Consider the following 27,561-nt stretch of genomic DNA (forward strand, 5'->3'; position numbering starts at 1 on the left):
CTCACTCCCTGCCTCCTGGCTTTGCCACTCGGCGCCAGCTTCAGAGCCAGTTTCAGAGCATGCAACCCCTGCCCCTGTAGCTCAAGGGCTCCCCACTCAGGCCCTGAGATTGGGGTTTAAGGCTCTGTGGCTGTAGTCTTGAAATTCATAATCGTCTTAACTTTGAATTTGTTCAGTGGAGCATGTCCTGGGGACTTGGAGCCTGGCTAACATGTACGCCACAGCCTGTCATCTCCTTGGCTCTTGGTCGCCTGTTCTCCTGCCTCACTGGCCCCCCAGACCTCCTCATGCGGCCGTCCGGGCCAGGGCCAGGGCCAGGGTGTGTTATGCTGGTCAGCAAGCTCTATGCCCACGGTGGGTCTTCCTTTCAACCTGTCTTTTTTTTTTTTTTTAAGATTTTATTTATTCATTTATGAGAGACACAGAGAGAGAGAGGCAGGGACACAGGCAGAGGGAGGAGCCCGATGTGGAACTCGATCCCGGGACCCCTGGATCATGACCTGAGCCAAAGGCAAGATGGCCAACCACTGAGCCACCCAGGTGCCCTGAGAGGCATCTGCCAAGGGTGAGTTAATCCGTGGTAGCTCCCAGGAGCCTCAGTTGACAGGAAACTTCTAGGTTAGCATTGCGACTGGTACTCAGGCCCAAATATCAGGGGAGGCCCTCTTTCTGGTGAGAGCTTCTCAAGAACTGTGCACTTACGTTGCTTCTGACCAGAGGGAACCCCAGGTTTCCCGTGATGGCAGCTCCCTGGGTTCCACAGTTTCTCCCCCCCCGGAGACATCACTCCAGCCTGCAGCTCAGCAAAGCTGTGCCCCATCTTTCTGTGACATTGTACCCTCTGACCCTGTTTTTCATCAGTGACCTCAGACCTGAGTACAGGCCCTACCTGCTTATCACGGGGACAGGCTGGGGCCTGAGTCCGGGCTCTGCTCCTGAGCTTCATGGCCGTGGACGTGGGCCCTCATCAGTCAGAGGCAGAGGTGAGAGAGAACACGGGCCCCCCCGCCCCCCACCAACCCAGCTTCTGCTGGTCACAGATGTCGATGCTGCCTTTGGTCTCTGACCCAAGCCTTTCTCCAGGGAAGTCCCATGGTCCTCTCAGGATGTTTCACCCTGAGATGGGGAGCCAGGTTCCACTGGGCGGGAGCAGCGGGTCAACCTTGGGCCAGGGCAGAGAATCAGGCAGATGCTTAGGTCACACCTAAGTTCAAGGTCCTAAAGTTGCAGAGGTTGCAGCCTGTCCCCCACTGGGCAAAAGGAAGGCCCCCCAGGGCCCAGTCAGCAGGGCTGAGGGAGCCGGATGCAACGGACACCAGCGCTGTAAACACAGCTGAGAGACCTTCTGTGCCCATTCCTCACCACCCCCGCCTTTTTTTCTTTTCCAATGGATTTAATTTTTTTTAGAGTAGTTTTAAGTTCATAAAAAAAATTGAGCAGAAAGAATAGAGTTCCCCTGAGCTCTGTGACCCCAGCTCACAGGCACAGCCTCCCCCACTGTCAACACCCCAAATCTGGGTGCTGCATTTACTACAACCGATGAACCTACCTGGACAGGTCATCATCTTCCAAAGTCCATGCTTTACAATACGGTCCACTGTCGGGGTGTCCATTCTATGGGGTTTGACGAATATACCTACTATCGCAGCCTCATACAGAACAGTTTCTCTGCCCTAAATTCCTCTGGGCTCCACCTTGTCATCCCTTCCCCCCTCCAGCCCCTGGCAACCTCTGGTCTTTCTACTGCATAGTTTTGCCTTTTGCAGAATGTGATACAACTGGACTTGCACAGTACATAGTCTTTTCAGACTGGCTTCTCTCACTTAGTGACACACATCCAAGTTTCCTCCGTGTTTTTTTTGTGGCTTGGTAGCTCATTTCTTCCTCTTTCTTTCTTTTTCTTTTTCTTTCTTTCTTTCTTTCTTTCTTTCTTTCTTTCTTTCTTTCTTTCTTTCTTTCTTCTTTCTTTCTTTCTTCTTTCTTTCTTTCTTTCTTTCTTTTTCTTTCTTTCTTTCTTTCTTTCTTTCTTTCTTTCTTTCTTCTTTCTTTCTTTCTTTCTTTCTTTCTTTCTTTTTCTTTCTTTCTTTCTTTCTTTCTTTCTTTCTCCTTCCTTCCTTCCTTCCTTCCTTCCTTCCTTCCTTCCTTTCTTTCTTTCTTTCTTTCTAAGATTTTATTTATTTACTCATGAGAGACACAGAGAGAGAGGCAGAGACACAGGCAGAGGGAGAAGCAGGCTCCCTGCCGGGAGCCCGATGCAGGACTCAGTCCCAAGACCCTGGGATTATGACCTGAGCTGAAGGCAGGCTGAAGTCCAGTCACCCCTTGGTAGCTCATTTCTTTTTTGTGCTAATATTCCATTGTCCACAGCTGATGTATCCATTCCTCCACTGAAGGACATCTTAACTGCTCCCAAATTTTGGCAACTAGCTGCCATAAACACTCACATGCGAGCTTTTTTATGTATCTACATTTCAACTCATTTGGAGAAAATCCCAAGGAGCGTGATTGCTGGATGATATGGTGAGGGTATGTTTAGTTTTAAAGAACTTTGTCTTCCAAAGTGGCTGTGCCACTTGTGCCTTCCCAGCCAGCGAAGTGGCCTTCCTATCAGCAGAGAACAAGAATTCCTGTTGCTCCACATCCTCACCAGCATTTGAGGCTGTCAGCATTTCTGATTTTGGCCATTGTAATAGCCGTGGAATGGCATCCCTTTGTGTTACTTTGCACTTCCCCCATGACATCTGATGTGGAGCATCTTTTCATATGTGTATTTTCCATCTCTGTATCTTTGGTGAGTTGTCTGTTCAGGTCCTTTGCCTACTGGGAAAAAAATCAGCTTGTTAATTCTCTTATTATTGAGATTTAAGAACTCTTTGTCTCTTCTGGATACAGTCCTTTATCAGTTATGTCTTTTGCAAATATTTTCTCCCAGTCTGTGGCTTCTCTTCTCATTCTCTTGACAGTGTCTTTCTCAGAGCAGGAAATTTTAATTTTAACAAATTCCAGGGTATCTGGGATGGATCATGTCTTTGGTGTATTTTAAAAGGTTATAAGATACCCAAGTTCATCTAGGTTTTCTCCTGTGTTATATTCTAGGGGTTGGGTAGGTTTGCATTTTATATTTAGGTTTACGATTCACTTTAGTTTTTGTGAAGGATTAATTTTTGTTAAGGGTGTGAGGTCTGTATCTAAATTATTATTATGATTTTTTGCATGTGGATGTCCAGTTGTCCCAGCACCATTTATTGAAAAGACTATCTTTGTCTTATATTGCCTCTGCTCCTTTGTCACAGATCAGGTGACTGTATTTGTGCGTGTCTATTTCTGGGCTTCCTATTCTGTTCCACTGATTTATTCGCCAGCACTACACAACTAGATTACCGTAGCTTTATGGTAAGTCTTGAAGTCGGGTGGTGTCAATCCTCCAATTTTGTTGTTCTCTTTTAATATGATGTTGGCTCTTCTGGGTCTTTCGCCTCCCCATATAAACTCTAGAATCGATTTGTCAATATTCACAAGATAACTTGCCGGGACTTGGATTGGGGCTGCACTGAATGGAGAGATCAGTTGGAAGAACTGACATCTTGATAATACTGAGTCTTCCTGTCTGCAAAAGTGGAATATGCCTCCATTTACGTAGTTCTTTCATTTCTTTTATCGGAGTTTTACAATTTTCTTCATATAGAATTTGCACATACTTTATTAGATTTGTATCTCAGTGTTTCATTTTGGGGGGTGCTAATGTAAATGGTGTGGTGTTTTTTAAATTTCAAATTCTACTCATTTATTGTTGGTATATAAGAAAGCAGGTGACTTTTGTATATTAACCTTGTATCTTGTGATCTCTCTATCATTGCTTATTCCAGGGTTTGTTGTTGTTGTTTCTTTGGGATTTCTACTTAGATGATCATGTCATCTGTGCACAAAGACAGTTTTATTTCTCCCTTCCCAATCTGTGTACCTTTTGATTTAGTCAGTTTGGGCTGCTATAACAATGCCATGGACTGGGGCGCTCAAGCGACAAACATGTATTTCTCACAGTTCTGGAGACTGGATCAGCGTGCCAGAGTGGTTGGGTTCCTGGTGGGAGCCCCTTCTTGGTTTACAGATGTCCACTTCCTTGTTGTATCCTTGACTGGCAGAGACTGAGAGAGAGGAAGCAAGAAGTCTCCTAAGGACACTCATTATCATGAGAGCTCCACCCTCAAGACATACTTCTCTCCCAAAGGCCTCAGCCACAAATACTGGGGATTAGCGTTTCAACATATGAACTTTAGAGGATACAATTATTCAGTCCACAGCACCTTGTATTTCCTTGTCTTGTCTTTTGCTTTGGCTAGGACTTCCAGTAAGATGTTGAAAAGGAATGGTGAGAGGGGACATCCTTGATGTTCCTGATCTTAGTGGGAAAGTATCTAGTCTCTTGCCATTAAGTGTGATGTTGGCTCTAGGTTTTCTGTAGATGTTCTTTATCAAGTGGAAGAGGTTCCCTATGCCTAGTTTGCTGACAGGCTGTTATTGTTGTTTTATCATGAATAGGTGTTGGATTTTGTTAAATGTTTTTTCTGCACTTATTGATAGAATCATGTCATTTTTCTGTTTTAGTCTGTGGATATGATGGATTACCTCAGTTAATTTTTGAATGTTGAGCCAGCCTTGCATACCTGGGATAGATCCCATTTGGTTATGGTGTATAACTCTTTTTATATATTGTTGGATTCAGTTTGTTATTTTTTTAAAGATTTTATTTATTTATTCATGACACACACACACACACACACACACAGAGAGAGAGAGAGAGAGAGGGAGAGAGGCAGGCTCCATGCAGGGAGCCCGATGTTGGATTCGATCCTAGGACTCCAGGATCATGTCCTGGGCCGAAGGCAGGCACTAAGCCTCTGAGCCACCCAGGGAATCCCCCAATTTTTTATTTTTTTAATTATTTATTTATTTTAAAAGATTTTTATTTATTTATGATAGACATAGAGAGAGAGAGAGAGAGAGGCAGAGACACAGGAGGAGGGAGAAGCAGGCCCATGCCGGGAGCCCGACGTGGGACTCGATCCCGGGACTCCAGGATCGCGCCCTGGACCAAAGGCAGATGCTAAGCCTCTGAGCCACCCAGGGATCCCCCAATTTTTTATTTTTTAAATGACTTTTGCCTCTGTGTTCATGATAGGTATAGCGCCATAGTTTCTTTTCTTGTAATATCTTTGTCTAGTTTTGCTATTAGGGTAATGCTGGCTTCAGAATGAGCTGGGGGAGTATTCCCTCTGGTTCTATCTTCTGGAAGAGATTGTAGAAAATTGCAAGAATTCCTTTCTTAAGTGTTTGGTAAAATTACCAAATCCATCTGGTATCCAGTGAATCCATCTGGGTCTGGTGCTTTCTCTTATTAATTATTGATTCAGTTTCCTTAACGGATATAGGCCTATTTATAATTCTTCTTGTGTGAGTTTTGGCAGATTGTGTCTTTCAAGGAATTCATCAATTTCACTTAGGTTACCAGATTTGAGGGCTCTGAATTATTCATAGTATTCCTTTATTATCCATATAATGATCATCTATAGTGATATCTGTTCATTCATTTCTGATATTAGCAATTTGTATCTTCTCTCTTTTTCTCAATTAGCCTAGCAAGAGACTTATTGAGTCTATTGATCTTTTCAAAGAACCAGCTTTTGGTTTCATTGTTATTCTCTATTGTTTTCCTATTTTCAATTTCATTGATTTCTGCTCTATTTTAAAAAATTATTTTTTTTCTTCTGCTTATTTTGAATTTAATTTGCTCTTCTTTTTCTAGTTTCCTAAGGTGGGAGCTTAGATTTTTTATTTTAGATCTTTTGCTTTTCCAATATACGCATCCAATGCTATAAACTTCCCTTTAACCACTGCATCCCACAAATTTTGGTAGATTGCATTTCATTTTCATTTAGTTCAAAGTATTTTTAAGTCTCTCCTGAGATTTGTTCTTTCACCTGTGTGTTATTTAGGAGTGTGTTGTTTAACTTCTACATACTCTGGGATTTTCCACCTACTTCTATTGATTGATTTCCAGTTTAATTCTATTATGGTCTGGGAGCATACAGAATATGGTGAAATTTGTGAGGGTGTGTTTTATGACCCAGAATGTGGTTTATCTTGGTGAATATTCCATGTGAGCTTGAGAAAAAATGTGTGTTCTGCAATTGCTGGATGAAGTCATCTATAGATGTCAATTAGATCCAGTTGGTTGATGATATTGTTGAGTTCAACTATGTCCTTACTGACTTTCTGTCTGCTGGATCTATTCATTTCCATTAGAGGGGAGTTGAAGTTTCCAAATATAATAATGTATTCATCTATTTCAACTCACAGTTCTACTGTTTCTTGCCTTATGTATTTTGACACTGTTGTTAGGTGCATACACGCTAAGGATTGTTACATCTTCCTCGAGAATTGACCCTTTATCATTGTGTAATGCCTTTGTCTCTTAAATTTTTTCCTTGCTCCTGAATTCTGCTCTGTCTGAAATTAATACAGACTCTGATAAAACCCCAATTGGTTAGGCTCTGGTAAAATAGTTTCTCCTAAGGGTAGGCCTTCCTAAGGAAAATGGAATGTTCTGGCATATTTCAAAAATGGTTACTTCCCTTCCCACTGTGAGAAGCAGGGTTTTTTCTACTTTGACTTTCATTGTGAGGACCTGGTAGAGTTTCAAAAGGTAAAACTTGGGCAGCCCGGGTGGCTTGGCGGTTTAGCGCCGCCTTCGGCCCAAGGCCTGATCCTGGAGACCTGGAATCGAGTCCTGTGTCGGGCTTCCTGCATGGAGCCTGCTTCTCCCTCTGCCTGTGTTTCTGCCTCTCTCTGTGTGTCTCTCATGAATGGGTGAATAAAATCTTTTTTTTTTTTAAAGTAAAACTCACAAAGGTGTGGGACTCCACCCCTCATGACTGGGTCCCCCTGGAGTTTTTAACTGTCTATACTTGCCCAAAATGAGTCTTCACCAATTCTGCTGATTGCAGTTCAGCTTTTCCTATTCTGGTACTGGTTCCTGAGAAGGTAGAGTCTTCTTTGGCAGGTTGTGATTCTCTGCATTCACCAGTCTGTTTTTCCAATTTTGGAGGCCGCCGTTTGTCCTGCAACCTCACTTCTCTTATGCATCTAAAAGGAGTTGTTGAATTTTCAGCTTGTTCAGCTTTTTACTTGTCATTAGGATGGACTGGTGACTTCCAAGCTCCTTCCATGCTGGACTGGAAACTGGGCCCATGGTTGCCTAGCCACAGACGACATCTGCCAGCCTGAGCATGGCCACTGGGAGGTGAATAGAAGCTTTGTGAGCCAGAGTGCCTTTCTTTCCCTTTCCCTTTCTTTCTTCCTGTGGGTTGGAAGGCAGATGCAGTGCTGATGAATTGGCTTCCACTGTGCAAGGGAGGACATAACTCTAGGGAATGATAGAACAACCAAGTGAAAGGGACCTGGGTCCCTGGGTGACCATATAGAGTAGAGCTGCTCTGCCAACCAGGACCACTCACTTCTGGACTCTTAGAGCAAGGAGATAAAGTTATATCTTATTTGACCCAGAATATTTAGGTTTTAGGTTCTCTTTATCAAGGCATTTTAGCCTATACCATAACTAATCCAGACTCCAAACCCTTAGCGAGCCCAGAGTCTCCTAGCCAGAGACAGCTGGTTGTGGTAGAAAGTGCAAGAGATGTGGGCAGAAAACAGGCCCTTCTCCAGGCTTGGATGCTGATTTGCTGTGTCATTCTGGGTATTTCTATATCTGAATCTAGCTCAACTTGCTTCCAATGAGATTAGGGATATACAAATGTGATGAACCACTGATGGTTGGGCAGTTGTAAGAGATTTTAATTAGGGAAATCTTGAGGATGAAGCTTAGTGTAGTTGTAACCCACAAAGAGCCCTCTGCCTCTGTCTGCAGATTCCAGGTCCCTAGAGCCCGGAGGCACTCCAGGAATATCTCTTCTGGTCCCTCTTATTTTTTGTTAACATACAGTGAAGTGCACTTTTTTTTTTTTTTTTTGAGGGGAGCTTCCAGGTCTATGAATCTTTTTCTATTTTTATAATTTTTTAAAAAGATTATTTATTTTAGAGAGGGGAGTGGGCAGGGGCAGAGGGAGAGAGAATCTCAAGCAGACTCCCTGCTGAGCGTGGAGCCCAGTGTGAGGGCTCCATCCCATGACCCTGAAATCATGACCTGAGCTGAAATCAAGAGTCAGAGCGTTGGACACTCAACCAACTGAGCCACCCGTGAGCCCCGAATGTCTATGAATCTTAACATACGTGTAGATTTCTGTGAATGCCACCATGGGCAGGATATGGAAAGTTGAGCTTTCTTACTGGTCAGGGGCACAGGTGGGGGTCATGCAGTTATTAGCACAGCCAGGAGGAGGAGGGCTGTGGGCTCAGGCTGAGCTGAGAGGAGCAAGCTGGGGGCAGCCCTCTCTGCTCAGACCACCCTCCTCAGTGCCTAGCCCTTCCCAATGGCCCATGAGGTATCCTGGGGACTTTCTCAAAAAAGACTGGCCCATCTGATAGGACCAGGGGTGGGGTGGCCCCTCTGGAATGGCCACTGGCCTTGGTCTCTCATTCCATTCCCAGAGGAATCATAGGGAAACTGGGAATGGGCCTGTGTCACTCTCCCTAGGAGGCTGCAGTGGCTCCTTGATGCCTCCTGCGCCCAATCCAAGTTGCTGAGTGTCTGAGTCCAGACAGGAGGTCAGGTATTGTCTGTCCCTAGTCCCTGCTGCCCTGCCCTGGGGTGCCTGCTGTTCCCAGGCTCCCAACCGGATACCCCTTGGTCCTCTTTTCATGACCATGATCCCCTTCTGTGTCCCGTAGCTCTGGCTCCAGGCTTCTACTACCCCTTCCTCCTACAGTCCTGCAGCTGCCTCTTCTTCCCTCTATCCACCTCAGAATCCTCCTATGGTTCCCGATTGTCTGTGGGAGCAAGTCCCAGATCCTCATCTGCCATCAAGTCCTCCAAGTAGCCTCAAGTCCTGCTACTGTTCCTCCAGGCACCTGCCCTCCACCCTGCAGTTCCCCTCTGTGGTGCATGTGCTCTCCTTGGCTCAGATGAAACCCTCTTGGCTGGACTCTCACAAATATATTACATCGATTTAGCACCGATTTCACCCATGTCATATTATTTGCCAATGTATCTTTCTCTCCTCCAAGATGCTAAGGTAGGTGAGACCAGCAGCTTGTCTTAGCCCTTCCTGTGACCCTGTGAAATCCAGTACCCACTATATGCTTGGAAAAGAGGTGTCCTAAGTACTGTACTAATGGGGGCCTTTTCTGGCACCACATTTTGCTCTTGCTGTTCCCTCACATTAAATCCTCTTTGTATCTAAATTCTATCTCTTTTCTAGAGCTAGTTCAAGGACAGCCTCCACCTAGAAGCCTGCAGTAATCACCCCCACTTTGTGTTCCCTGAGCCCTACCTGGTCTTTAGTGCTTCTGGGGGCGTGGGAATCCCCTAGTATGCCAAGTGTGGCCTGGAGGTTGGGCACAGTGTGCCTGTATCAGGCACACCAGTGAGAGGAAGGGGACAGTGCTGGGAGGGGAAAAGATCCCAGAAGACCAAGGAAGGGATTCTGGGCTGGGCTGTGTGAGAAAGTGGGCAGGAGGGGCAACAGCAGGTATGGGCTGATCCAGCAGCCCTAGGGCTTCAATGTGAACTCTGGCAGCAGAAATGCAGGGGCTGTGAAGAGACCTGGGAGGAATTCAAGGAAAGGATGTCTGCCAGGCTCTGTTGTGGGAGGCTCTGTGGTTGAACCCAGTCTCAGAAGGAGCCAGGTTCTTCAGGGTTCTGAGGATGTGACGGTGGTCAGACTGATCCCGTAGGCTCGTTTGGTGGAGGTCAGGCTGACCAAGATACCCTTAGGCTGAGCCAGTGACCTCAGCAGGAGATGAGGAGGGGATTGGTGAGGGCAGGAGTTGTGGAGGCTGGTGCCGGGAGCTCTCTCTGCAGGAGCTCACAGCCAGCCAAAGCTTGGTGCAGGGCATCCAGAATGGCCGAGGGTCCAGATCTCCCCTCTGGAAGGAAAGAGCAGACAGGGAGGATAGTTCAGGTTGCTCACTGTGGCCCACATAGCCACTCTTTCTCCTTTCTGGAGCCTTCCCCAGTCCTGCCCAGCTACCTTCCCATCTTATCTCCCTCCCACTGAGGACCCCAGAGAAGGGGGCTCCTAGCACACAATTTCTGACCTCCCTCTCAGTTCCAGGGACCATTCAGGGTACTAGAAAAACCTGAGCCTTGCCCAGAGATGCCCTGTGAGGCCAGTGAGCAAAGGCTCATCATCAGTTCATTGCCTCCATTAGCACATGAGGCTCTTTGAGGAGAGAGCTTGGCCTGGTTCCTCTTGGTTTCACCAGCTAGTCTGGAACTGATGAAATACCACTGCCCTGAACTTTCTCTAGACAATGGGGGCTATGTAGCTTAGTGCTTAAGGGGGGAGACTCAAGGCTTTGGGCACAGTTGGCTCTTGGCCTTTCTCTGCTTCAGTCTCTCCATCTGTGGAATGGGTACAATAACAGCACCTTCTTCAGAGGGCTGTTGTCATGACTTGGGCACCTCCCCAGAGCCTGGCGCGCACTCAGCTCAGGGACTGAACTGACAGTAGGTCAGGGAACCCTGCCTACCTCCCTTGGGGGTGTGTGACCATGCTGGCTTCTGTTTAGTTCTTCTCCCTGGGATATTGGTTCCCCTGCTCTTGTCAAATAGCCTTTTTAACTTTCTGAAGCCTCTTCTTGACTATGCACTTTGTGAGTGGTAAGGTCAGTAATGACAGTGGCATCTTGCAGACAAGACACTCAGGACAGACAGCACTGTATCAGTCACTCTCTGCACCCAGGCTCTGAAAGATGAGGGAGTTCTCCTACCGTGTGTGGGGTCCTTGCAAGCATCCAGGGTGTTCAGCAAGATCTTCCCCAGGGCTCTTTTTGATATGTTCTTAAAAAGAAATGGAGACAGGGCTGGAGCTCTATGTGGCTGCCATGTCCTCATTCAGTGGGTGGGACTTGGTGGCCCCTAGAGGCTTCTGTATGGCTCCCTGGGGGCACACAGAGTCACTACCCCCATCCCTTCCTGGGGCCCTACCCTGGCCCCACTACCTGATGGGCTTCTCAAAGACTTTTGGTGGGTGAATAGAGGGGGTACAGGATCCATTCCATCAAAGATCACATATTTATGGGTTACCATTTATGTGCCAGAGTAGAAGTTGGCACTTCAGAAATAGACAGGAATAAGAGCATTTTTATGCATTCATTCACTCATTTAATCTTTGCAACAACTTCTATTATAAGGCTCCTTTTAACTAGTGAAGAAAAGCAGTGCTGAGACAGGAGAAATTTGCCTAAATCGACCTAACTAGGAGGTAGAAGAACCAGCTTTTACCTCCAGGTTGCATGGCCTGGAGCAGTGGCAGTAACCACCATCTTCACAGGCTGCTGGTGTTGGCTGCCACTCAGCCATCCTCTCAGGCTGTCTGTCTGCACTGGCTTTGGCCTTGGTAATTCTGTGTCCTAGGCAGTTTGGTGCACAAGCAAGAGTCCACTTAAAACCCAGACAACATGGGTTCAAATCCTACTTCCACCTTATAGTGGCTGTAATCCTAAATTAACCTCTCTCACACACACACACAAAAAGAATGGTTTGTTGATGCTCTTTAGGAACACAATTGATTTCTGTGTTCTGATATTGTATTATTTACCTTGCAAAGAAATTACAATAATTTGCCTCTGGATTCTCTTGGGTATTCTATGTAGATGAGTATGATATACAATCACTAGCAGCTTTGTGTCTTCCTGTCTAATCCTTACATCTTTTCTTTCTTTTTCTTGTCTTATTGCATTGGCTAGAACCTCTAGTTAGCATACAAACAGCGGTGACAGGCATGCATGTCTTGATTCTGACTTTAGAAGCATTCCTTCAACATTTCACCAATAAGTATGAGGTTTATGAGAGGTAGTTGGCTGAGACTCCTCAACTGGTAAAGGAAGGTCTTTACTGTTCTTAATTTTCTGAGGAGTTTTATAATAAAAGGAGACCATTTTTACTTTTCTGCATCTATTGAGATGAATATATGGCTTTTCTCCTTTAACCTGCAATGTGGTATATGACGTTAATAGATTTTTTAATCTTTTTTAAAATTTTTTTTTAGATTTTTTGATCTTGAATTAACTGCAAATTACTGGGATTAATTCCACCTTGGTCATGCATTTCTTTAAACACTGCTGGATTTGGCTTGCTAATATCTTATTTAATATTTGTTTATTTGTATCCATGTTTCAATGTGACATTAATTTATAATTTTCCTTTCTTATATTTTTATCCTTATCTGGTTTTGAAATCAAACCTATATTAGCTTCATGAAATGAATAATATAACCTTGGGCAGGACAGAGAAGCCTTCCCTTCCTTTTAATTAACATCCCTGAGCCTCCTTTTCTGAATCTAGAAACAGAATGGACACCTGGCTAATGTGGGGAAAGCTCAGGGCCAGGTGCCTGACACAGGCCAGTGCTCTCTCCAGAGAGCTCCTCCCCTTGCTCTGGGTGTGCCTACCAGGTCTCGGAGCCTCTGCAGGAGCTGCAGCACGTCTACCAGCTTCTCCTCCAGCAGGGACAGCCGCACCCTCTCTGTCTCCACCATCTGCAGCTCCAGCCTCAGATGCTCATTCTCTTCCACCTTTTGCTGCAGCTCTGCCTGCAGGGACCACCGGGAATTCAGCACCCACCCTGCTGCCTTCTGCCCAGGACTCTCTGTGCCATCTCCAGACAGGGCCTACAACTTGCCTTGACCCTTTTACAGAGGTCATCTTGTCTGACCCACCCTGGCCTGCCAGGTGGCTGAGCAGATGAAATCACCCACCTTCCCAGGGGTGGGATCAAGGCCCAAAGAGGCTGCGTGTCTGGCCTTAGGTCACACAGCAAGTTGCATTAATATAAGAATATGCATATTTTGTTTTCTAGTTGACGACTCCATTTTCCCTTCTCTACCCCTCTGCTTTCTTTTCTGTTTAATACATTTTTTTGTTGTTGTTGCAGGCAATAGAAACCTATCTGGCTAGTTTGAAAAGAAAGCTAATTCACTGGCAGGCTATGGGTCATTCCCAGAACAGACTGGCAACTGGAGATACTCAGGGATGGAGCAGCAATGTGGGTTGAGAGGGCAGGACCATCTCAAGCCTCTTGTCCAGGGGCCAGAGCTGAGAAGGACACCCTCCAGCCATGCTCCCACTTCCCTCAAGATGGAGAGCCCCAGGAGAGGGGCCCGATTGGGACAGCATGAGTGATGGCCCACCCTTGGCCAGGGGAGCCGAGACTATGGGTCCCCCCAGGATTCCCACCAGGGGCCAGATGCCAGGCAGTCACAGTGTCACATGGCTACCTGCCTTCTAAAGCAGGGATGCTAGGAGTGAGACAGTCCCTATTCTTGGCGCTGATGGAGGGAAAGAGAAGCAGCTGAAGGTGTGGTGCCCTTGGACACTCGGGGTCCATTCTGGGCTTTGGGCAGGACAGAGAAGGCATGGTGTCAGTGCCCATTGCCGATGGGACTAGACAGTAGGCTTGGGGACACAAGTCATGTGCCCCAGTAACTCTCCTAACCCCCCACTTCCTTGGAATTTATTTAGAGAAGGGGTGGTGGCCATGCCCTTTGGAACCCCATCAGACCACAGATATGTCAAAAATAGTATGGATTCAGAATTTCAGGTATATAAATATAAAACCATCTTACAATCAAAACCACAGTTTGCAAAAGTGCAGTGGGCTAGGGCTGAGTGCAATGATAGCGCTCGGCACTCCACACGTGACTACTGTGGAGTGTAGAAGTTGCCATGGAGTAGAGAGATGAGAAAAAAATGCTAAGTGGTCTTATCGAAATGGTGACACCCTGCTCGTGGTGTTGCCTTCCAGCTCCTTCCCTTGCCCTCAGTAACTTTCCTGGGCATCTGACTGATGGAGCTGCTAATCCTTAAACCTTGCCTGCCCACCACACGGATTGGCCCGGGGACAGGCACGTGACCAAGGCTGGGCCAGCTGGAGTTCTTCCCTGAGATTTAATACATTGGGCTCTTATCTCCCTGGGCTTTCTTAGGTGGACCAATGAGAGCCTAGAGCTGTCTGTGGTCCTGCCTTCCTTTCCCCACCCCATGGAGGAGGCCCTTCTGGAGTAGGGGGAAATGAGGCCAGCACCCAGAGAAGCAGAGCAGATAGGGGTAGGCAGAGACCATCTGGTCTGAGTCACTGGATCCAGCTGTTCCTGAAGCTCATCTCCTCGGCTGTCCTTCTGAAGCTGATCTTGCCAGCTCTGTATTATAATAAGTACCTGTTTTGCACTCAAGCTAATCTGAGATGATTCCTTTAACTTGCAACCAAAATATTATTCATTAAATCAAATCAAAGCAAGTCGCATCTCCTCTCTGAGTCTTGGTTTGCTCATCTGTGAACAGGGCCCCGGACTTGGCTGACATCCCTCAGGGTTCTTCCAGCTATGAGAGACTCTAGCATTGGTCCAGACCTTGACCCCTGGGGCTCAGCTGACCTTGTCCCCAGGTGTCCCTAGGGCCTTCCCACTGCAGCCCTGGGTCCCCAGGTGCTCCACCAGCATGGCGATGCGGGCCTCTAGCTGTCCTGGGGTGCAGACGTGGTCACCACCGTCAAAGTGGAAGTAAGTCATGAGCTTCTTGGCTGTCTGGTCATCACACCTGCAGCAAAGGAGAGCACTAGCATTGTGGAGCTACTCTGCAGAGTCTGCTCCAGCTTCAGGAAGTGGGTGTTGCCACTGAGTCTGTCCCCTGAAAGCTAAGCCCAGCCATGACAACCCCTGCTCTGTACTCCCCCATGGCTCCCCATTTTACTCAGAGGAAAAGCCAAAGGCCTCACCCAATCTGCCCCTGTGATCTCTCTGACCTCCCTCCCATTCACCTTCACTCACTGTGCTCCAGGCTCTGTAGCCCCTTCACTGCCCTTCCAACATGCCTCAGGGCCTTTGCACTTGCTGTTCCCTCTACCTGGAACACTCTTCCCTCGTTTCCTTAAGGTCTTTCCTCAAATGGCACCTTCTTAGAGTGGCCTTCCTAGAATCTTCTTGCACTCCCCTCTGTCCCTTTCCCTGCTTTACTTTTCTTCCTTATGTTTGTCACCACTCACTAGAATAGGGGCTCCAGGAGAAGAGGGCTCCTGTCTTGCATATTGCTGTTCTCTCAATGCCTCCAGATTGCCCGGTGCTTAACAAATACTTGTCATTGATTTAAGGGTCAGTGAGAACAATAACCCGGGAAAATGGGCAGCACTGGACAATCGAATAATGAAAGTCGGTGCTGCCCCTCAGGGTGACCCTACGGTGATGAGGCACCTGTCAGGCATTTTATAGCCTCAGGAGCGAGTCTTCATGAAACCTCTGCTAGACAAGTATTACTGCCCCATCTTAGCGACAAGAAGGCTGAGGCTCACAGGCGTCAGGTGACTTGTCTGAGGTGCCCCAGGTGTGTGGGTCTTTCTTGGCTCTAGGGTGGCCATGAGGATTCAATAAGCTAGGGGGTCAGCTGGAGCAGGCGCTGTAAACATGGTGGGGAGGGTTGGGGAGGACCTGGTACGTCCTGGAGTTTTGCTACAGCGTTGGGCCGTGTCTTGGGACAGCAGCCAGGGGAGTGGGAGGAGGCCAGTGAGAACTAGAGCTCCCCACAAAGTGTGCCTTTGCCAGTCACCTCGTTTCGTCCACGTACATGCTGGGGGGCCGTCTTCTCACTTCCCTCCTACGGCCTGGGGCACAGTGTCAGGGGAGCTGGGGGTGCCCAGCCTGGACCTGATCAGGTCCCCAAATTTAAGCTCTTTGAAGGGGCTCTGGGCCTCCAGCGCTGATCCTGGACGCCCCCTCTGCCCCCCGCGCAGCACACATACCCACTCTTGCAGCTGGAGAGCCCGGCCAGCAGGTTCGTGACCTCTGCCAGTGACCTCCACTCTTTCTGCCACTTCTCCTCACCCTCCTCTTCTTCATCAGAGGCGGCCTGGCCCTCCACCGAGCGGAACAGCTGCCCGTCTGTTGCTGGAGAAGCATGGGAGGCAGGTAGCAGGACAAGGGGAGGGAGCCAGGCAGCCCACCCTGGGGGACGGTGCGGGTGGGCCGCGCAGAGGGCAGGGGCTCTGGCACCATCACCCCCTCTGCCAGCCTCTCTGCCGCCCTCCACATCCTGCAGGGTGAGGACACCAAGGCTGGGGGGCCCCTCCCAAGTGCCCAGCCCAGGAGCCCAGCGGGCCAATCCAAGCCCCCTCGCCGCCCTGAGGTTTTACTCAGGGACCCTGGGAGAGAGAAGCCCTTTCTCTCCTCTGCTTTCGAGGATGACACAGCCAGCCAGGGCCTGTCTGTGCTCTCAGGGGTGTGTAGTGTTTCCATTTTAGGATAGGACAGTCCCAGCCAGGGAAGCCGTGGGTCTAGGGCTGGGGCTCTGTAGGGCAGGGGTCCCGGGTTGAACAGATTTTCAACTCCCAGGGAGCTGCCTGCCTCGAACCCTTGGGGGAATGTAAAGGAAGTGTCACGCGTGTGACTGTGGGATGCCCAATGTGGCTGCGTCTGGTTGGAGTGTTCCTAGTCGGCTTGTGCATCAGAAACCCAGGGTGTGTCGTGGCCGCCCAGAGTCAGGCTCCATGTCCAGGGTGGTGGGGGGGGCCCAGATCATCTCTGCAGGGGAAGCCCGCCCTCTCCTCCCCACTCCGCCCCGGCCCAGGGGACACATGAGTTCAGCCTGCCGGGCAGAGTGCAGACAGCCGGGCCACATGACTGGCTCAGCCACGCAGGGGACCCAGCATGAGCCAAGGAGAGTCAGGCCAGAAATCTGATTCAAACTTCCAGGGAAGAGAAATGCCTTCATTCCTGTGGCCTTGATAATCATGGATGGAGAGAGTGTCCCGAGCCGCAAAGCTATGTCCTCCTCCCCCTGCAGAGGGCCAGGAGAATCCTAAGCAGCAGATCTGGGGTGGGCCTGGCCCTCTGTATTTTTGAAAGGCTCCTGGGTGATCCTGGCCACCTGGCAGGTTCGGGAACCACCAGCTTAGGTCTTCTGACTTGGGACACCTGTCTCTCCAGCCTGATTGTCCCGGCTGGGTGGGCTCCGGGCCCTTCCATTTTGTTTCAATGGAAACTGTCCCAGGCCAAACAGAATCGGGGTTGAGGTGACTGGTCCATAACTTTTTGGTTGTGTGAATTGCATTCCCAATATTGACAACTCGGTTTTTGTCCTGGCAACTTCCAGATGCTGTGTGGGTATGTGTGCTGTGTATGTGCATGCATGTGTGTGTGGCATCGTCATTGTCACAGTCATTAACACCGTCCTGGTGCCCAAGGCAGGGGCAGACAAGAGGCCCTGAGGAGGGACAGGAAGGATGGCATCCAGCAGCCCCTCCACACCTGCCCATGGCTGAGCCTGGAAAGCACTGGGCACCATCTCAGCCAGCGTTTCTCCTCTTTCCACCTCATCCACACCCATCAGGCCCAGGTTCTTAAGATGATGGGCATCTTTGTGGGCTTCTTGAGGGATGACCATCCAGTCCCTGCTCTGATGATGGGGGGCTCACTCCATTTCAGCTCCCTGGGCACCCAACCCATCCCTGTATGGGACTGAAAGGAGACAGATTTTTTTCCCACACTGAGCTGGAACCTATCCCTGGGATGTACCCTCCCCCACTCTCCCACCCCCCCACCCACCCTCCCCGACCAGGTGAATGTGGCAGCAACAAACCTTCTTCTAGGGGTCTGCTCCCAGAACTGCTGTCTGACTGCCAGGCTCCCTCTGGAGGGGTGTCTGGGCTTCTGGTCCCACTGTCCTCAGGTTCACCACTCTTGGCTTCTGGCTCTGGGCTGGCTTGGGATGAGATTGGGAGCTGGGTGTCATCTGACCTGTGGGCAGGGGAGAAGACACAGGTGTTGAGAGGGAGGAGGGGGCCTGGCCGGCTTCCTGCAGGAAAGTGTGGGACGTGAGCTCACTCTCTTCCACTGCTTACTCTGCACAGGTAAGCTGTGTATGATGTGCCTGAAAAAGACACTGGATTGTCTCTGTGGTTGACCCTACTGGCTCCCTATCCAACAGCCAGCATGTTAGAGCCAACCTTCCATGACAGATACTCTCTTAGCTTCCCTTATAGCTAAGGCACAGGCTACTACCCGATTTTAGCCAATGAGATTAAAGGCAAAATCTTCCGAGGAACCTCTGGAATGGATTTGTATTCCTCATAAAAGGAAGATCAGGAAGAGAAATGCCCTTCCTTCCTGCCTTTGGACATTGTCGTGTGGATATGATGTTTGAAGCTAAGGCAGCCATTTTGTGACCATGAGGAAATGGCTGAGAGAATTAGAGAGTAGTTGGACAAGAGCCTTGACATCTTTCAGCTGCTGAGTTAACTAGTCTTGGAGCCACCCACCTCTGGACTTCTTATTATGGGTGAGATTTTTAAAAAATCTCTGGATCATTATGCATTCAGTTACTTTTAATTGTATTAAAATTAAAGGTATCTCTCCTCTTTGGGCTTTGGAGAACCTACTTCACTCTCATCAATCAACCTTCTTGATATTCTAAGGGCCTCACTTTTTGAATAATCATTTTCCATGTCACTGCAGTTACAAAGTTGAGGAAAAAATGAAAATGAATCTATCATAACCTGAAAATATTCACCAATGAACTGGCTGCTTATTAAATTAGTCCTTCCTTCCTCCTTCATTTTACACCAACATCTGTCTCTCATCTTTTCAGAATCTGCTCATCTCTCCCTGACTATCAGACCTGTCGTCTATGTAACGACCGGTACAAAGGGTCTGTAAAATGAACCTGCACAGCTTGAAAAAGGAGAGGCTTGGGGAAGTCAGCCAAGGGAATCCTGGGAATCACAGGCAAAACCACTGATGGTGGTGAGGGGCAGGGCTGGACCAGTTTACAACTGATTAAGAGAAAATCAGCAGGATTAGGAAGGGCCATGAGCACCAGAAGACACTTGGAGGCCAGGTAGACAGCCCGTAGACAAACTAACCAAAGTCTCAAATATTTTTGCAAGAGAGACGCGCCTCATGATTAAGCTGCAAAAATAAGAAAACGCTTAGTTAGGGATGCATCATTGTATTCTCACGCAGTTTTTTCAGAAAAAGTATTCCAAAAGGAATATAATCAACCCAGAAACAGTCTGTGTCTAAGTGCGCTGTACCGCTGTCCTGAAGATTAAAGAATGAGTGAAAAAAAAAGAATGAGTGAAAAATGAAAAATAAAATTGCCACGGGATCTAGTAAGCTGCTTCTGGGTAGAAACCTGAAAGATTTGAAAGCAGAGACTCAGGCAGAAGTTTACACCCATGTTCACAGTAGCATTATTCACAAGAGCCAAAGGTAGAAGCTACCCAAGTGTCCACTGATGGAGGAATGGATAGAGCGTGGTCTACAAACAATGGAATATTATCCAGCCTTAAAAAGAGAAAGATCTGCCACATGGTACAACATGGATGAACCTTGAGGACATTATGCCCAGTGAAATAAGCCAGTCACAAAAGGACAAACACTGTATGAGGTCCCCAGAGCAGTCAAATTCCCAGAGACAGGAGGACAGCACTGCCAGGGGCTGGGGGCTTGGGGGTAGGGAACAGGGAGGTAGTGCTTCATGGGGCAGAGTTTCAGTTTGGGAAGATGAGAAGGTTCTGTGGATGGTGGGGATGGTTGTGTGACAGTGTGAATGTGCTTAAATGCCACCCAACTGCGCACTAAAAATGGCTAAAATGGTAAATTTTATGTTACATACACATTGTAGAATTTAAAAAAAGAATGAATGAGTAGTTGAAAACACCCGGGTTTTTTTAACTAACTAGTACAGTAAATTCACCTTAACACATTTTGGTTTTCTTTTTCTTTTTTAAAAGATTTTATTTATTCATTCATGAGAGACACAGAGAGAGAGGCAGAGACACAGGCAGAGGGAGAAGCAGGCTCCCTGTGGGGAGCCTGATGCGGGACTTGATCCCGGGACCTTGGGATCACGCCCTGAGCCAAAGGCAGATGCTCAACCACTGAGTCACCCAGGGGTCCCCCTTGTTTTTATTTTTCAAGTTAAAGCCTCAATCAAATCTGACACAGGTCACTCTCTCTTTGGTCCCATTTTATTCAGATTCATTTCAGTGGGTTTCCCAGGACTCACTATTGGAAAACCAGGACCCTTCTGCTCAGTTCAGGAGTCGCTATTTGGAGTCACTGCCAGTCTTCGCTGACACAGATCACTGCAAATATAGAAGCCATACAACACCGCGAGTGAAGCGGGGTCCTTGGTTCCACACCCCAGCCTTGCCAACGAGGAACTGAGAGTGGGACTTGGTCCCCGTTTTGCAGATGGGCCGCTGGAGCCGGTGACCGCTGAGGTCCCTCGTCTCTGCTAGGGTTCTCGTGATCAGGCCTGTGTGAGTATTCAGAGGAGCCAGCGTGGCCAGGGGCAGTGTTGGCCACATGCATGTCAGGAAAGCCACAGCAGCTGCTCCAGAATGATTGGGACACGGGGACGAGGCACTGCAGAATTCTAGCAGGTGTGGGCACCCAGGGTTTGTCAGGTGGGTTCAGCATCCCAAAGACTGTCCCCTGAAGCAAACAAGAGAGGATCCGCGGGGCTGCCCTTGAGGCCCAGGGTGGGGCTTCGGCCACCTGCGGCCACCCAGCACCTACTCCCCTTGGTGACAGCTCCCCCAACCGCCACCCAGGTAGCTCCCCTGCTCACCTACCCCTACCACAAGCAGCTCACCTGCTCAGAGGAGGGCGGAGCACGTGGCTCCTCCCCACGCTAATTAGCACGACCCGCCCCTGCCGCTGAGGACCCCTGCGCAGGTAGCCAAGGAGCTGCAAGGAGCGTCTGCTGGGGTTTCCACCGGATGCGCGCTCGCTCCCTGCGTGGTGAGGCGGGAGGATGAGGGGGGGAGCTGTGACAGCCCAGGGGACGCCCAGAGATGCAGGGGGCTACAGATAGAGCCTAAGGATGACCACAGAAATGAAGTCCTGGATAGCATTATTCGAGTTGCTGGATCAGGCTCTGCCTGAAGCTAACCCTAAGCTGCTGTGTTTTCTGATCCAGTAACTCCAAGTTCTGCATTCAAGCTCCTCTAATGAAAGCTGAGAATGGGGACATGGCTTGGCAGCTGCAAAAACCCCATGGGTGGGTATTGTTGTTTAAGCATGAAACCATGTGCGGTTTCCAGAGGCTTAGGCCACAGCCTGAAGAAGAGAAGACACTAGGGTATAGAGCCACTGTTGCCAAGACTCGAGGGTGGAGGCAGTAGACTTTATATAGCCCCAGAGAGCGGTGTTTGCTCAGGATGGGGGGAAGCAAAGGTGAGACTTGGAGAATCACAAGGAGGAAGCTTTAGCTCACTGTGAGGAAAAGCTTTCTTACAGGGATTGCTGACCAAGAATGGAGTGGGCTGTCTTGTAAGGTAATGAGCTCCCCGGCAGAGGAAGGATGTGAGGAGGTAAGGACTTCAATGGCTGGAAGTTTAATAGAGTTGGAGGTTGAACTCAACAGTATCTACATCTTCCCACAATGACATGCTGCTTCCCCCTAAATTATTTAAGGGCTTCAACAAGCAATATGAGATGGAGGGGACAGCCCTTATTTAGAAGTTTCCTAGCATCAGCTAGCTCTGGCACAGTGGTCCCTACACACCTCCCATCCCCACAGCCATGCCAGTCTTCGAAGCCCTACTCCAAGTGCAACTTCCTGCACTAGCAACAGCTAAATCTTCCACAGAGCACTTGGTCAGTGCTGGGCACTATTCTCAGTGTTTTAAACATTTTCCTCACAACAACCCTAGGAGGTAGGTACTGCCATTACCCCCATTTTGCAGATGAGGAAAAGAAAGCACAGAGAGATCTGCGCATAGCTCAGATCCAGAGGAGCTGGGATTCACACCCAGGCCACTGGCTCCAGGCAGATGGGAGGGAAGCTTGGAAGGCAGGTCTGGGATGACCCGGCCCAGCTGCCATTCTCATTAGGCGACTGCAGGTCACATGTCATGAAGTCAGGAAGAGGAAGCCTCTGGAACAGAGTGTGAAGAGTGGACAGATGAGGACACACTTTGGGATTTTCCAAGAAATAAAACGTGGCTGCAGAGAAACAGTTTCCCTAGAGAGACCGAGGGTGTGCTGCTTTTGTCTAGTAATTGGTATTTAACTGAGTCTGTCATTAGCCCACTGATTCTGCCTGTAGGATCATTCACATAATCACATAAATGTGCTGTAATATCTCTACAGTAATACAAAAAACAAAACCCAACCAACCGAACAAAATAACCCTCCCATGGGCCTAGAGAAGAGGACTCACAGCCCATCAAGGCTAAACAGACCCTGACTGGGCGCCCCAACTTTGGGCTGGGCCTTATGTGTGCTATTTTGGGTCCTGCTCATCCCCTGGACTTAGGAGGTTGATATCTCTCAGAGGAAGAAAAGGTTAAATCACAAAGGTGGTTGGGGGCCGGCCGAGATCTGGACCTGGGTGCTTCCCCTCCAAAGCCTGACCTAGTTCTGTTGTCCCACCACCTATGCCACCAGGCCTTGGAAAGTCCCACATCTTATAGATGGTGGAAGCCAGTGGAGCTTTGTAGGTATTAGGTTGTATCCTATGGAATTGCTGGGGTTTGCTGCTTTTGACCTGCAACGGGGTAATTTAAAATGGTTTGATCTCCTAGAACATGTTTCCATGCTTCTTGATTGATTGGCTACAAATCTGACACTTCAGTAGTGAGTATCCTGGTTTGTGAAAGGCTTTGTTAGAATCTTCTGGGTCTATGGAGTGCCTGGCTGGCTTAGTCAGTAGAGCATGTGACTTGATCTTGGGGCTGTGAGTTTGAGTCCCATTTTGGATGTAGGGATTACTTAGAAATAAAAATCTTAAAAAAAAAAAAAAAAGACAAAAGACAAAAGGACTTACTGGTCATCAGTGCTAGGACTGGACCACATGGCCCAATGGTTTAAGTAGGGTTTCTCATAAGAATAGGTCCCTTAGGATTGGCTCTGGGGAGGAGGAGATGGAACCTCCTGGGGACAGGGCAAAGGGTCACCTGTGGCCTTGCTGAATGATCTGAGTGCTATGGCCCCTCCTGACCTGCAGGTCCAGCCTCCTTAAAATGCCAGCCCCAAAGTCCCAGAGCTGACGCTGCATTACGTTATATCTCTACTCTTACCTCAACCCTGGACCACTAGCACTTGCTACCATGGTCATTTTCTGGAAACAGTTCTGACTCTGCTCCAAAAGCGCTCTAGAAGAAGTCCAGATCCCCCGATATTCCAGCTCTCCACGGAGGAGTTTCCAAAATTGCAAAGCAAAGATCCCAAGGAAGAAAGAACACATTTTGCTCAGGAGGGCCCCAAGGGTGGGGAGAAGTCCCTCTGCTCCCTTCCCACCCCCCACCCCCCGTGCTGCCCCTCTGGCCCCTGCTGTACTGCCAAAGGGAGCAGTGGTCAGCTCTGATCCTGTCTTTCTTCCTTTCAAAATGCATCAGTGGCTCCCTGTGGCCACCAGAAAGAACTCCAATGTTCTAACACAACATTGAAAGTCCTCCAAGATCTGACCCAACCCTCCAGTCTCATCAGTGGTGACAACCACTGGGCACAGCACAGCCAGGCCCACTGAACCTCCAGTGCGCCACCCTTGAGGCCTTTGCACATGACAAGCACAGCCAACACCTACATGGCCTTACTGTGTGCCGGACACTGTACTGTTCTGAGTATTTTTGTGCAAACTCATCTACTAAGAAGGAATGATTCTTATTGCTGCCATTTTATGGATGAGGAAATTGATGCGCAGAGAACAGAGTAATTTGCCTGAGGCCACACAGATTCCTCTGTCTTCAATATGTAGCCCAAGCCTAGCAAGCTCTGCCTGGAAAATCCTACTGGTCCGCCCCCAACCCCCCAGTGCAAATGCCACTTCTTCTGGGAACCCCTTGGCTCTCAGATGGATTCCCAGGGGTCCTGTTAGGATGTGTGTCCCTCATCAGACTGGGATTTCCTCTGGGAAGACAGCACAGGGACAGAGTAACCCAGTAAAAGTTGGTTGAATCAATGAAAGAAAGCATGGGCAGGAGCACCTGGTTGGCCCAGTGGTTGAGCAGCTGCCTTTGGCTCAGTTTGTGATCCCGGGGTCCTGGGATCGAGTCCCGCATCGGGCTCCTCACGGGGAGCCTGCTTCTCCCTCTGCCTGTGTCTCTGTCAACTGCAGCCACTTTTGGTCACTGACCCTATTCCTTACTCATATAGATTTCCTTCAATAGGAAACATTATATAGGAAATAGTGACAAGCCAGTATCTTGTCATAGAGAGAAAGTAATCGGAAAAAATACACAAAACAACAAAACAAAATGTGCCAGTTCTAGGTAGGCCTCATTTTTTTGCCTGCTCCCAAACCCGAGGCTGTTCTTTCTCATTCAGAACGGGGCTTAGCCTTGTGAGGAGCGAGAGAGTCACCAGCTCCAAACCAGGAGCCTCCTTGCTCCGTGCCTCCTGGGCCTCTGGGCCACTCTCCTTTGGGAGCTGCGAAAAAAGGAGGGGGGCCTCCTGTGACTGCAGAGGTGCCTGTCACTTGGCAGGCCTTGGAGAAGGACCTTCCTCTCAGCTCCAGGTGGTTCTGGGGACAAAGGTGGCCTGTGGAGGCTGCCCACAGGCCCTGGACACCCTCACCACCAAACAGACCCAAGTCCTCCTGTGAGGTCGGGCGTTCCCTCCGGCTGGCCACATCTGTGCACTGCCTCTGATGTCTCCCTCCTGTCAGGCACTGATGGCCACATCTGGCCACCAGCCCAGCGGCTTACACAATCTGACAAAGGCCAGATGTTGCTTCCCCTCCGTTCCCAGTACTGCAGCTCCTGGCTCTTGGCTCCAGGTCTCCAACAGACGGGCCTCCTTTTTGGGATCTGTGATGCAGAGAGGGGTCGTGGGGGACGCCTGGGTGGCTCAGCAGTTGAGCCTTTGGCTCAGGGCATGATCCCCAGTGCAGGGATCGAGTCCTGCATCGGGCTCCCCGCAGGGAGCCTGCTTCTTGCTCTACCTATGTCTCTGCTTCTCCCTGTGTGTCTCTCATGAATAAATAAATTTTTTAAATGTTGAAAAAAATGAGAAGGGTCTCAGGAGCTGCCAAATCTGGGTTGTGTCTCACAGGACCATGGCTTTGCAGTGTGACTCCCCCTCCCCCAAGTCTTCATTTCATTCACTCATAAATAAACACAGAGGGGCTCTGGGTCCCATGAAGATGAAAATAGCCAGCTGATGAGGAATGCCTGTGTCTACTGGCACTCATTAGGCTGTGTCCCAGTGAGTCTACATATCTACCTATGCATCTATCTGCCCATCCGTTCGCTTATCTATCCATGCATGCATCCATCCATCCATCTGAACATATTTTCTTAGCTCTTATTTCACAATGGAATTTTATATATTTCATGTCTTCCAAAGGCGTTCCGGCCTCCACCAGCATTTGAGGCCATTTGAGGTGGAACTCAGATGAACAGGTGTATTTTTTATTTTATTTTATTTTTTATTTTTTATTTTTTATTTTTTATTTTTATTTATTTTTTATTTTTTATGATAGTCACAGAGAGAGAGAGAGAGAGAGAGAGGCAGAGACACAGGCAGAGGGAGAAGCAGGCTCCATGCACCGGGAGCCCGACGTGGGATTCGATCCCGGGTCTCCAGGATCGCGCCCTGGGCCAAAGGCAGGCGCCAAACTGCTGCGCCACCCAGGGATCCCTATATTTTAAACAGCTAAGCATTTATTTTAACATATATTAAAAACAATTAGTAAGCACACCAGACAATTTTAGTTTTACCTGTATGACAGTGGTATACCCTTCTTTTTTTTTTTTTTTTGAAAGATTTTATTTATTTGAGAGAGAGAGAGAGTGAGAGCAAGAGCATGCATGAGCAGAGGGAAGGGGTAGAGGGAGAGGGAGAAGCAGACTCCCCACTGGGATCATGACCTGAGCTGAAGGTAGATATTTAACTCACTGAGCCACCCAGGTGCCCCGTTATACCCTTCTTTTAAATAAATTTATTTACGTAAAAAGAGTGAGATGATATAAGGAAAAATGTTATCAAATAATAATAATACGGATGATATGCAGATATGGCAAAAAATGACACAGACCCTAGGAGAATGTCTGAAGTTTGGCAAACCCTCAGACATCACACAGTGAGCTCTGGGGACTGTGAGAGCTATGCTCCCACCACCTCGGCCACTCATCTTGCTCTCCACTGGAGACGACCCCAACTCTAGGTATGGGCACCCTCTTTTTGTAATGGATATTCTGCAATGTTCCCATGAGATCCCAAGATGAACTGGATAAATAATATACCCAATCTTCACAATTACTCTGGAAAATTTAATGTGATGTTCTTACAGTGATCTAGAGGAGAAAGCAATTTTATGATGTATATTTCAATATGTAAATATTCAGACATAATGATATTTTTAGATGCTTCAACCATTATAAATGGCTATGTTTTTTTCCTGAACTAAAGTATAATTGACATGCAATGTTACATTAGTTTAGGTGTACAACATGGTGATCATACGTTATGCTCTGTAATCCCAATCTGATGATGGTCACAGCATAACTACCATCTGTCATCATACAACCTTGTCACTATACCATTGACTATATTCCCTATGCTCTGTCTTTCCTCCCTTAACTCACTCATTACAAAACTGGAAGCCTGTATCTCTCACTCCTTTTCACCCATTTTTCCCATCCCCTGACCCCTTCTCCTCTGGCAGCTGTTTGTCCTCTGCATTTATGGGTCTGTTTCTGCTTTTTGTTTGTTTTAGTATAATGGCTAAGTTTGACTTTGAGGATAGTTGTTGACATTCTTTCCTTATATTTGACATTTTGAAATAAGGGCTAAGAAAATATATTTAGAGGGATGGATAGATGGATAGATAGGTGAATGGATTGGTGGACAGATGGACAGATGGATATGTAGATAGGTAGACTCACTGGGACACAACATAATGACAGTGGACACAGACATTCCTTTTTAGATGGTTAATTACAAGTATCATCAGTATGTATGATGTGGTTCTGAAATGATGAGCAACTCTTGAAAAATTCCAAACAAAACAAAATATAACTTTTCCACTGCTCACACAGCATTGCATTCTTGGAAAAGCCATTGTACATTAAAACTATGCAAAAATTGTACTTATATGTAAAGCACAGTTAGATTCTAGTCTTAGATAATTGTAGTGAAAGCAAGTTTTTTAGGAACATCTGGAAGTTATGTGTGTGTGTGTGTGTGTGTGTGTGTGTGTGTGTGTGTGGTGTTATAGAGCAATCCTGGGTTGCACAGGATCTGTGCAGAGGCTTATATCCCAAGTGCCAGGAACACTGTCCCCCTAGTCATTGAGACAAACACTCCTTCCACACAAGTTTCCAGAATGTCCCTGGGAGAGATGCTTCTTCCAGAGACATGCCTTGTTATAGACTCTGTCTCTGATCCTATGTTCTAGCCTCATGACCCACTGGCTACAGCAGCCTCCATCCAAACCCAGCTCTA

At 48.1% G+C, this 27,561-nt stretch overlaps 1 protein-coding gene across 1 annotated transcript in view; it reads right to left on the reverse strand.

Moving 5' to 3' along the window:
- Nucleotides 1-8,127: 8,127 nt before the first annotated feature.
- The window catches only part of EFCC1 (EF-hand and coiled-coil domain containing 1), a 41,687-nt gene continuing 22,253 nt past the window's right edge, over nucleotides 8,128-27,561 (reverse strand). The window contains exons 3-8 of the mRNA XM_038565496.1: nucleotides 17,744-17,901; nucleotides 15,909-16,053; nucleotides 14,551-14,713; nucleotides 12,571-12,711; nucleotides 10,888-10,957; nucleotides 8,128-10,041 (exon numbers count right to left, since the gene is read on the reverse strand). Of these exons, the coding sequence (XP_038421424.1) occupies nucleotides 9,905-10,041; nucleotides 10,888-10,957; nucleotides 12,571-12,711; nucleotides 14,551-14,713; nucleotides 15,909-16,053; nucleotides 17,744-17,901 (814 nt within the window). The 3' untranslated portion in view covers nucleotides 8,128-9,904. The remainder of the gene's footprint in view (nucleotides 10,042-10,887; nucleotides 10,958-12,570; nucleotides 12,712-14,550; nucleotides 14,714-15,908; nucleotides 16,054-17,743; nucleotides 17,902-27,561) is intronic.

This window comes from Canis lupus, chromosome 20 (genome assembly GCF_011100685.1).
Source record: "Canis lupus familiaris isolate Mischka breed German Shepherd chromosome 20, alternate assembly UU_Cfam_GSD_1.0, whole genome shotgun sequence".
Classification (NCBI taxonomy): Eukaryota; Metazoa; Chordata; class Mammalia; order Carnivora; family Canidae; genus Canis; species Canis lupus.